Source organism: Leucopleurus acutus (genome assembly GCF_964270905.1).
Source record: "Leucopleurus acutus genome assembly, chromosome: 6".
NCBI lineage: Eukaryota > Metazoa > Chordata > Mammalia > Artiodactyla > Delphinidae > Leucopleurus > Leucopleurus acutus.
In genome coordinates this window covers 95,314,725-95,326,849 of record NC_139149.1, presented here as the reverse complement: position 1 = coordinate 95,326,849, position 12,125 = coordinate 95,314,725, and the positions used below count along the sequence as shown (strand labels likewise).

The following is a 12,125-nucleotide window of genomic DNA, read 5'->3' as shown; positions in this document are numbered from 1 at the left end:
GTTACCTGAATGTTCACATGGCTACTTTGTAGCACAGCTGGGACTGACTCCTATCACCCAAAGACTGTATATGGCCTAAATATGTCCTTAATATGGCCTTTGATCTAACCTCATGTTAGAGATAGGGGAACTGATGGCCATTCCAGGAAGATAATTTAGCCCTAATCACACTGATATTGCCTGGAAGATCTAGTCCAGTGATAGATAGATGGCAGATGTAGAAATCAACAACCTGGAGGGGAGTGTAGGCACTTGCCATCATGGATGCCTGGAAGGCCCTGATATCCCTGAATATTGAAACTTAGTCTGAGTGGTCTGTCAGAGACACCAAAGTATACGTGGTCACTTGGGAATGTATGGCCAGGGGACAGATGGATTCCTCCTGAGAGAAGAGTAATAGGGAGATGTGCATGAAAACAGGGGGAAAAGGAGAGTAAGATGAGGAGCAAAAGTCTAAGTTGTTTTGTGGCAGGAAAAGAAGCAGGAGCAACCTGAATCTAGCTCACAGTGTTCCAGGTTGTAGAACTGTCTCTTGTTGGGAGGCTGTGGGGACAGGTTAGATGAAAAAGAGCAAAGAGATGACATTCTGAAGGTTTGACAATACAGTACCATAAAAATGTAAACTATTATTAAACTATTTTTATGCAATATTACCATTAATGCAATTCATACATTCAAGAATACACAATTAAATTTCAAGCACAAAGAAACACGAAGGGTTTCCCTGGTGGCGCAGTGGTTGAGAGTCCGCCTGCCGATGCAGGGGACACGGGTTTGTGCCCCGGTCCAGGAAGATCCCACATGCTGCAGAGCGGCTGGGCCCATGAGCCATGGCCGCTGAGCCTGCGTGTCCGGAGTCTGTGCTCCGCAACGGGAGAGGCCACAGCAGTGAGAGGCCCGCGTACCGCAAAAAAAAAAAAAATAAGAAACAAGGAGACAAGTGGTGTTTTCATTGTAGTAGCTGAAGATTATACTCAAGAAAAGACAATATACAGTTGATTAAAGTATGTCTTAATAAAATCATTCACACTTTTGTAACCATCGTGCAAGCTTCTGTAGCTTCTGAAAGTTTGACCAAAAATTAAAATCTCCAGAAAACAATAAAAGAATGTTAAGCATAGTAGCAGTTTTATATTTTCTAATAAAGTGTTGCATATTTTTAATGTGGCCAAGAAACATTTTGTTTTATTTTTCTTGAATTCTATACTAGAGATTCCTCACCACTACCCCAGGCCTAGGCCTATACAAAAACCCTGCAAGAAGAATGAAAAAGGGTGTCAACAACAAAAATGACTGAAAATTGGGTCAGTAACTAGGTGTTTCAAATATTCATTTGGGGGTAAATTGCATGGACTTTCTATTCATTATCTCATCTAAGTTTCACAACAATATTAAAAGATAGGTCATTGTGGTTATACTTTATGTATGAGAAATTTGAGTTTAAAGTGTTTAGGTAAGGTCCAGGTTTATAGCTGTCAAAGCTGGCATTTAAAACCCAGCTTAAATGTTGTTATGTTTTAATGGCTGAGTTTTTCTCTGTAACTATATTTTAATAATCTCCTAAAAAGTTATATTTTAATTAAATAGTTTTAATTCAATAATAATCTTTGTAGTTTTAAAATGGATATCATACTTTTCCTGGGTGTTTCCAAATTAATCTTTTTTACAGCATGACAATTGGGGGATATCTTTTAAAATTTAACTCAGAAACAAAACCAATATTTCTAATAATGTTATAAAAACTAAATGGTTAAAAATTATTTTCAGGTAGCTTGGATGGTCTCTTTACCTGTCCCACTGCTCTGTCTCTTTCCAAAGAGGTCAGCATTTTCTGCTTCAGTAAAGCGTGGTGCTTCTCATATAATACTCTTATAGTTGGTTCATAAGATGCGTAATGTAACTTCAACCTATGAAAAATAAAGGGCATCTTAAAGGGTAATTGAGTTAAATCAGTGATTCCATATAACACCTAAATCTTTTTTCTATTTTTTTTCATTGGAATAAGAAATGAATTAACCATATAAAGGTCAACACAACAGAGCCAAGAAGTGCAAGAAGTATTATTTGGCATACAACTTCCCTGCAACCTAGGTGGAGGTGGGAAAGTCACATTTCTCTTGGGTTAACTAGTTCTCTGTTTACTTTTGTTGTATTCAAGTATGCACCCAGAAGTTGCTGCTATTCATTGACAGAAAACAAAATTGCAGTTTCTTTAATCAGAAACAATTTTCAAAAAGACAAGGGCTACAAACAATAGATGATTAAACAGAAAGGGTGTCATTCACATCAAAATTAAGGATGGTCTTGAAAACAAGTATGAATAACCTCATATTAAGAAAATTAAGTATAAAATATTTTGATATCTCAATTCATCTCAACGTATGATATAAATTTTAAGAATCTGTTTTATTTGAAAATGCTTTCAAAATATTTTTTCATTTTTATGAAGCGTGATTTACATGGAGTGAAATATATAGACCTTAAGTATTACAGTTGAGTTTTCATGCATGCCCAGGTAGTCCACATTGTCATCAAAATATAGAGCATTTCTAACATTTCAGGAGATTCTAGACCTTCATATACTTGGAATCATAGAACATGTTCTCTTCAGAAACTAGCTTATTTCACTCAGCATAATTTTTTTTTAGATCCTTCCATGTTGTATATATCAGTAATACATTCCTTTTTATTGTGAGTACTATTCCTTTGTATGTATATTCTACAATGTGTTTATCCAATATTATGCTGATGAAGAACTGAGTTGTTTTCAGTTTGGGACTATTATGAATAAGGTTTCTATGAAAATTCTTATACAAGTCATATAAGATATTTTTAGTTATGTACCCTCATTTCTCTTAGAAACCATACCTAGGAGTTGAATTGCTGGGTCGTAATTTATACTTCCAACAGCAATATATGAGACTCCTGGTTACTTCACCTCTTTGCCAACATTGGGTGATAATTAGTATATCTAGGGTTTGACAATCTTATTATCAATTTTGCCAGTTTTGTTATATTTTTATACAACCAATATATGATTTTGTTGAATTTTTCTTATGTTTATAAGTTTGCTAGTTTATTGGTTTCTGAACTTCTTTTTCTTTCTTTGTATTTAATTGTTCTTTTTTGAGCTTCTAAGGTACAAGATTAGACCATTAGTTTAAATTTTTCTTCTTTTCTAATAGAAGCTATCAATTTCACTTTATGCACTGCTTTGGCTGAATCCCACAAATTTTAATGTTACATTTTAAATCATTCAGTTCAAAATATTTTCTCATTTCCTTCTTTGATTCATGGGTGATTTAGAAATATGTTACTTAATTTCCAGTTATTTGGAAATTTTCCAGAGCTTTTTGTCACTGATTTTTAATTTAATTTGATTGAGGTCAGAGATACTTTGTACGGATATCAGTTCTTTGAAATTTATAGAGATTTGTTTTATGGCTCAGCATACGACCTATTTTGGTGAGCATTCCATAGGCACTTGAAAAGTCCAAAGTATTGACAGAATTCAAGAAATATCAATTATGCACAATTAATTTGTCCTATTCTGTCAACTTGAGAATTTTTTCCTATTTTTCTAATAATTGCTACAAGAGGAATGTTAAAATCTCCAATTATAACTATGGAAATATCTATTTTTCCCTTCTGCTTTATCAGGGTTTGCTTCATGTATTTTCAAGTCTTATATTAGAATCATGCATATTATATCTTTCTGATGAACTGACTCTCATCAATATGAAATGACTTCTTTTTCTCTGGTTCTCAGGATGTCCCTGACAATGTTGTTTCTGTAGTGCTCCTCCTCAGGCCCTATGGGCTTGCAGAGGTGGCCCTCCTGCCCTAGAAAGAGCTAACACTTCAGCTGTGCTGCAAGCTGCTGCAGAGGCCTTTCGAAGTTTACCTTTAAGCTTTTTATAGGGCAAGTCTAAAATAGTTCCTTCTCCAAGACTAGAATAGCTCAGCTCCTATGGCAGGGTTTATCAAGGGTCTTAACTGAGTGCTCAGAGTATTCAGTGAGCTTTCTCCATTGTAGCTGGTCAGAACTCCTACATCTCTGGAATCTCCATTTGGCACACAGTTGCCCAGGAGCTGTTCTTTGCAGGCTTCATGTTCTCTTACCATGTACTTCCACAACTTAGTATCTGGTCAAAGACTAAAAGGAACCACTACAGATATTTCTCAAGTACCTTTTCATGTACCTCCCTCCTTTTGTGCACCCTGTCCTGCAAATTCTAGCTCTCTAAGCAGCCCTGAACTCCGACCTCTGCCTCGTCAGCTCATCAAGACTACCGTGGTCTGTTTGGGTCCCACCTTGTCATACTATTTTCTGAAAAGTGACTCCAGACAGAAATCTGGGCTGATCATGCTGCTCACTTTGTGTATTTCCCTCCTCTTAGACATCCCAGTTCTACTCTACAAAACAACACCAAAAATTCTGTCCAGTTTTGTAGTTCATTACAGTGGACAGCTAGTCCAGTACCAGCTGGAGAGCTAGCTTTATACCAGTTATTCTTATATGACTCAAAGCAGAAGTCTCCCAAAATAATTTTACATTTGTTTTTATTAAAAAATTAAAACAGTAGTCCTCATTTTATAAAATATTTTCATGAATATATTTATGAAAGCAATTGATTTATAAATCATATTTCTCAACATAATTTTGATTATACTTCATTGATGACAGTAATAAAACCTAAGCATTAAAGTTATGATATATATTTATATTATATTATATATAATAATATGTATTTTATATATGTTATACTTAGTGTGTATTAATTCAGTCACACTCAGCAAAGCAAGGGAGAGTAATAAAATAAAAGATATCAGTAGTATATATAATTTCATCCCCTATTCTACTTAATGTACTTAGCATATATACATTTTGCTATATACTATAAACTTCTAGGGACATTTATACATTTGTAAACACATATTCAGGTACAGAGTTATATACACAAAACATTGTGTGCTGAGTTTGTGGGCAATTGAAGTAAAAACATTACTGATGATTTTGGCATCTACTCATTCATGAGACATGACTGGATTATCCTCTGTGCAAAGAATTAGCAACACATAAATACCAGTAAGATATAACAAGGAAACATTCACAGAAATCTTCTGTTTAATCAGACTGAAAAAGTGTGACTCTTTCATAAATTCCATAAGAACCTCATAATGCATCCACTTATAAGTTCTAAATGTTGGTATTAAAAATTCTGAAAATAAGTACATTCATAATAAGTCACTCATGTTAAACAGGAAATTCTGAAAAATTGAGAGGTAAAAGCAACAAATTACAACTTAGTTGAACAATTTAGAGAAAACATTAAGGTTAACTTTTTGTGGTTTATGATAAAAAGACACATCATTGAAATACTTGGGTAAAATATGACACAGAGAACTCAGACCCTAACTTATCCTGGAATCAAAAACCCTCTTCTCTATAGCTGATTTATTATGCAACGGCACAATTACAAGATAAGGTGTTCACTGCTGACTGATTAACTTCACTGGTGATTGATTAGCTTCATGACTAGTTTTTTGGGGACTCTCAGTTCATCAATGAAATTTTGTTTTAGGTCCTTAGAAAAAATATATTAGTGATTTATCCAGATGGTTCAATGGAGACATTATTCTTACTGATTAAATATGGAAATAAAGGCTATCTGAATATACACTAAGTGTAGTTATATTCCAATGTAATGTGGATTTTTTCACTGGGGCCCCTAAGGATTACAAAAAGTATAATCTGAAAATGCTGAATTTTTACATGAAATAAATTATAATAGTATTCTCTTTAAACGTTCTAGGAAATTTAACAAGTATGATATATTTTACACATAGGCTCGAAGTCTCAAAAAAATAATTTAAAACAAAAACTCAAACAACAATTTACCATGAATACAACATCAGCAACAGTGAACAATCATATTTCAGCTGCCACAGCTGGATACCAAGGTGCTCTGAGACTGTCATCAACCCAAGTAACTGAAGTACTGAAGCCTGCCTGTATCAGCACAGAGGGTGAGAATGGACTCAAACCTGAGATCTTTCCCATGAAGAATGTACTGTGATTCAAACTCACGTATGTGTATGTGTATGTATGCACACACACACACACACACACACACACACAAAACTACTAAAATACCTTTGGGCTTTTCCTCTGGGCAAATGGGTACCTCACCCTGATGAAGGCACAGCAATTAGTTATCTTTGTACAAGAAAAAGCTTCGCTACCTTTATAGACTTCTACATGACTTCAGAAGAGCCACAGGCCTCTTTATTGTCCTGAGAGTAAAATAATTCCCAAATATAAAAGATATAAAATTAACTCCCAAATATTAAAATATAAAAATTTTTAAAACAAAATACAATATACAGTTCTAAAAAGAGACCTGTATAAAAATGCAAAAGGGAAATCTACGTGAAATAGTATATATTTAGCACATACTTTCAGTGTTAGGGTATGTGCAAAGTACTTACTATCTATTATGTTCCAGACACTATATTAGGTACTTTTATTATGACAGTTTTTACAGATAAGAAACAGAATTACAATGAACACACAAAGGTAAGTAGTGGAGCCAGGCTTCCAATGTTTATGTGACTCCAAAATCCAAGCTCTTTCCATTACATTGTACTACTTCTCAATTAATGTTATTGTTAAGAGGAAAACAAATCATTTCAAAGACTTTTTTCTGAATTTTTCTGGACTTGGAACAATTTTATGAATCAAAAAAATAATTTAGACCAAAATATGAAACCAAAAGCATTGATTAAAGTCAATGAATAAACACTCTCAAGGCCTTTTTTTCAAGTTAATGCAATCTCTTTCATTAAACTGGTTTTGATTTCTATAGAGATTCAATTAAGAAAAATCAGAAAAACGCTAATTTCTAATATATTGCTAAGTTAAAAGGTACATTGATTCTTTCGAGACAGCCTATAATTAAGAAATCATAATAGTCATAATGACCATAATCACTACTAAAGACAGCAATTATCCTGACCACCCCTAAGCTATGTTGTTCAATACAGTAGCCACTAGCCAAATGTGGCTATTTAAATTTAAACTTAAATTAATTAAAATTAAATAAAATCAGCAATTTAATTCATCAGTTGTACTAGCCACACTGAAAGTGCTTAGTAGAGGATGTGACGAATGGCTATCATATGGGGCAGTACAGATATAAAATATTTATAACATTACAGAAAGTTCTATTGGGCAGCACTGCCCTAGAACAAGCAAAGGAGAATTTTAGTTAGAGATTATAAATTCTTTTCTTATTTGGCGGGTGGGGGGCGGTCAGGGAGACGAGGAGGGCAGAGGGAAGTGAATCCGAGTATCATTAGAGTAATTTCTAAAAGTCTTAGGATAAATTCAAGGTTATGCAGTATGTGGCCCCTTCCACCTTGCCCTTGTCAAGCTGCTTCTGCACTTTGCTCTCCATTCTTACAATTTGGCGAACATGTCATGTTCCTCCAGTGACTTGGTGCCTTTGCACAGGACGCTGACCCCACTCCCTCACCCTGTTAACTCATACTTTAGAATTCATTTCCTTTAGAAATAGGTCCCTGAACCAACTCACTCTCCAATCTGGTTGGGGTGACCACCTCTTGGCTTGCATAAAAACAATGCAGTATATTGCACTATATTTCTGTTTAACTCCTCCCCCATTACACATCTTAATAGTCTCTGGGAACCTTGACAGCAAGGACCTAAACTTGCTCATCTTTGTATCAAACACATGGCACACAGTAGATGCTCAATAAATGCTGAATGAATAACTTTACCTGGAACCTTCTTCCATGGCCAAATGGCTTAACACAAATTAAATAGTTCTTTGATAAATATGCCAACAAATACTAGCAGCTTACCCTTTGAGGTCATTAATTAATTTGTCTTTCTCCTGGACTGTTCTCTTGTGGTGCATTCGATGAAAATCACGTTCTTTCTGAGTTTTCAGCAGATCTTCTCTAGCCTTGCTGAAAAATAAAAATAATAACAACTTTAAAAATCACTTCTAATTCTTTTCTGAGAAAATTATTTACTTATCAGTTCAAATCCAGTATAAGCAATTCAAAAGATTATTGAAAAGCAAAGATTCCACTATAATTCTCATTGAAATATCCCAACCAATATAACATATATGGGGGTGGGGAATGAACAGGCTAAAACCTGTAGTTTCAAAACTATCATTTATTCACGTTTCATTTAAATAAAGGAAAATTAAAGGTATGCTGCCACAATAACACATAATCCATCTATTTTCAAAGACAATTTGCTTATAAAATTGAAATACATATAAAATAGGATAATTCAAAATAATTACAAATAAAGGAAAAAACTTTACAAAATTTAATTCTGAACTTGCTTGAATATATGGTTAAGTGGGCTACTTAGTTCTGATAATTGTAAAAAAGAAAGCGTATAAATTCTAGAAAACCAAGATTTCATTCTGGTAAGGCATGTGAAAAATATATACCACCTACAGATCATATTACTAAAATAATTGGTAACTTAATGAGAAAAGTCTTCAATATCAGTGTTGTGATACAGAAGCATTCAACTGGATATATCTTCTGTAGATCCCTGGCATAAAGCAAGCGAGAGTATTCTTTCTCAGCCCAAGTTGTATGTGAAAAAATTAATGGGAATGTTTCCCCCACCTCTACTATGTAAGTTAGTTTCAATGTAATAATGTAAAATATAATTTATAATGTAAAAGTGGTTATCTAACAGTCTCTGTTAACTGACAAAGTGCTACTGCACTGAGATTCTAACATTCTGAAAAATGGATGGACTAAATTTGAGTACTGACAGCTCTCAAAAAGATCAGAATGGAATAAATCTGCCCCTCATATTTCAAAATTCAGATTATATGAAATAAATGCACGCAATAGATTTCTGCTTTAGGAGCTATGTCAGAGCAATCATTGAGGAATGGTGGCTGGGATACTGCCAGAGCACTGGTATGAGTTTAGGTTTTCAGACTTCGGATGGCACATATTATGATCAGTGAGACTTCTTGCTGAAAGATCAAGCCACACATGGCATATGGTGAAAGTGTCTTTTCCATTCTTCCAAGTTTCTTTCTTTCTCCCCTACCATCTCCCACTTATTTTGGATGACCTGTACTGTTCTTCATTCTACTGTCAATGTTGTAGTTTTGACCACATGTAAATAAACATTGTGTCACAGTACTTCATGGTCTAACCATCTAACCCTCAACTTCCTTTCCAGACCAACAATCTTGAAGGCACAAGAAAATGTTGATTAAAATATTGAGACTTGAAAAATCATCTGTGGAATATTCCAACTATTAGATAAACAGTTTGTTCTTTCCAGGTTTTAACTCTGTGTGTATGTGTGAGAGAAGATGGACCAAAAAAAAGAGAGAACCCCTCTGCCACCAAAATGTGCCTAATGAGTAGAGAAGTGAGTATAAAGAGGAGTGAGTTTAAGTAGAATGACTAGAAAAGATAAATGGCTGAGTTGGCATTTTGTTGTGAAAACACAAGAACATCACTTGAATTCACATTCACTTATAAGAAAAGTATGTAAAGTGTCTCATATACTATCATGCACATAGAAAATATTCAATAAATGCTACTGTAATCATCATCATCATCATATTACTATTTAGTATAGTAGAACAGATATATTCCTCAAACAGCTACATTTATCTACCTAAAATAGGGGGCATGCCAGTAGGTAAATATCCTCTAAGGGATCAAAAATATCAGAATACATGATTATTAGTAACACTGATCTTTTTGTATATCTTTATAAAAGAATTTAAACTTTATGAACATCAATTTTGAGTCTACTAAAATTCCATTTTGAGTCTACAACAACTTGATGAATTACTTCATGGGCTTATATTTTATTTATCTTATCTGAAATGTAAACTCATAATAGGTTAAAAAAAACTTAGAAAAATAATATTGCAGAGTTTCTTAAGCAGAACCACAAATGTGCAGCACTGCATCAACTCACTTTTTAAATATACACTTAAAGTCCTATTTGTACTCATCCCAGGAAAGAAAGCATAGGAATTGACTGAAGTATTGGACTTTATAAAGTTTTTCTGACCATTAAATTGGTTTTCAGAGACTTGCTTTCTGTTTGGACAAATGAAGTCTACTCAGTGAAACAATTTAAATTCATTTCATGGTGATGCTTCTCCTATTATGACCTTCCTGCTGCCCATTTGCTTAATAAAAGGAAAATAAAAGTTGTACTAAAAAATAAAGTTTGAAATATTCATATAAGCTATTAATATTCAAACTATATAGTATTTTCTCATTATATTAGTAGAGCATCGTTGTGTTTAAGAAAAACTTTTATTAAGACAGACACCAAATATATAAATTCTATTTCAAGTACAATGAAGCAAGTTATTCAGTGAAACATTCTATTTAGATTCGTATATCAAAAAGAACACACTACTTAAATGCTTTTCCTTAATGAGATGGCAGAGTGACTAACTTCCCCATTTCAGGAAAGCAGCATATCAAAATATATAAGTAAATTATAAAATATCAAGATACTCATATATTTTCATACTATAAAAGCACTGTCCCCAAAACTCCATGTTTAACGTATTAACGTAATTTAATAATGTACTCTAAAAAATTATTTTTAACTGAATGCTCCAAGTAAAATAATTTTTATTAACTGAATAGTTTTTACTAAGCTTTTAATAATAGATTTATTGAGTTATTCTGTTATCATAATTTGGCAAAAGGTATCATATAAACATTTTCTTGTTTACATGCACCAATCAAAGTAGGCCATCTTTATCATGTATTTTTTCATGTGCAAACTTGAATCAAAGTAATTTCTGATAACAGTACTGTATAATTACCAACTATTTCATTCTCTTCAATTGGTTATAAATAAATTTGTTTAACCCACTACAATTATTATTGGAATAATTGTCAGATAGCCAAAATACTACTCAGCTAGATTAGATGCAAACTTTCATTATATTCTTAACCAAAAAAGAAAGGGGTATACCCATGTCTGGAAAAAAATACCTTCTTAATTTAACAAGCAATTACCTAAACACTAAAGCATGAAATTTTATGGGCCTCATTATTATCTTTATCCACAGTGTGTGTTTCTGAAAGTCATTAAATTAAATGGGTCTTTGGAAATGCTGGGTACTCTTTGACCTTTCATAGAAGTGAATTTTGTAAGTGAAATTAGGGCCTATTAGTAAAGCACCTAATTTTTTCTCAGTATTAACAGCCGTTTGATTTTCATTATGCCTATATTTTCCGGCAGAAGATAAAACCAAGTATTTCATTATTTTTAAGATGGTACACTTTAATCTTCTATTTAGAAATCCCAGTCAGTATTATTTCCTGCCTAATCTTCAGGACTCTCAATAAAACTTTTCTGGTCTGCATTACATTTCCTTACTATAAAAGCTCAGCAAAGGAAGACAGTACTTTAAATGGGGCAAGATGTAGCTTCAGAGAAAATTATTTAAATTCCCATCATAAAAGGAAAACGATGCCTACTCCTAAGGAATACTATAAAAGAGGCAAAAATCTTCAATTAACTACTCTAAAAATTATTAAAAGCTTAATTAAAGAGGCAAAATGGTTTTTTTCTTAATTTTTATTGGAGTATAGTTGCTTTATAATATTGTTAGTTTCTTGCAGTACAGCAAAGTGAATCAGTCATATGTATACATATATCCACTCTTTTTTCCATTTCCTTCCAATTTAGGTCATCACAGAGCATTGAGTTCCCTGTGCTATACAGGAGGTTCTCATTAGTTATCTGTTTTATACATAGTAGTGTATATATGTCGATCCCAATCTCCCAATTCATTCCAACCCCCTCTTCCTCCCTTGGTAAACATAAATTTGTTCTATACATCTGTGACTCTATTTCTGCTTTGCAATAAGTTCATCTCTACCATTTTTCAAGATTCCACATATAAGCAATATTATAAGATATTTGTTTTTCTCTTTCTGACTTACTTCACTCTGTATGACAGTTGCTAGGTCCATCCATGTCTCTGCAAATGAGACTATTTCACTCCTTTTTACAGCTGAGTAATATTCCATTGTATATATGTACTACATCTTCTTTACCC

At 33.4% G+C, this 12,125-nt stretch overlaps 1 protein-coding gene across 1 annotated transcript in view; it reads right to left on the bottom strand.

Annotated features, from left to right (window-relative positions):
* Positions 1–12,125, bottom strand: part of SPAG16 (sperm associated antigen 16) — a gene marked incomplete at its 5' end in the record, with an annotated part of 884,947 nt that overhangs the window by 836,796 nt on the left and 36,026 nt on the right. Inside the window, 2 exons of the mRNA XM_082840650.1 lie at positions 1,790–1,907; positions 7,888–7,995. Coding sequence (XP_082696776.1) covers positions 1,790–1,907; positions 7,888–7,995 — 226 coding nt within the window. The remainder of the gene's footprint in view (positions 1–1,789; positions 1,908–7,887; positions 7,996–12,125) is intronic.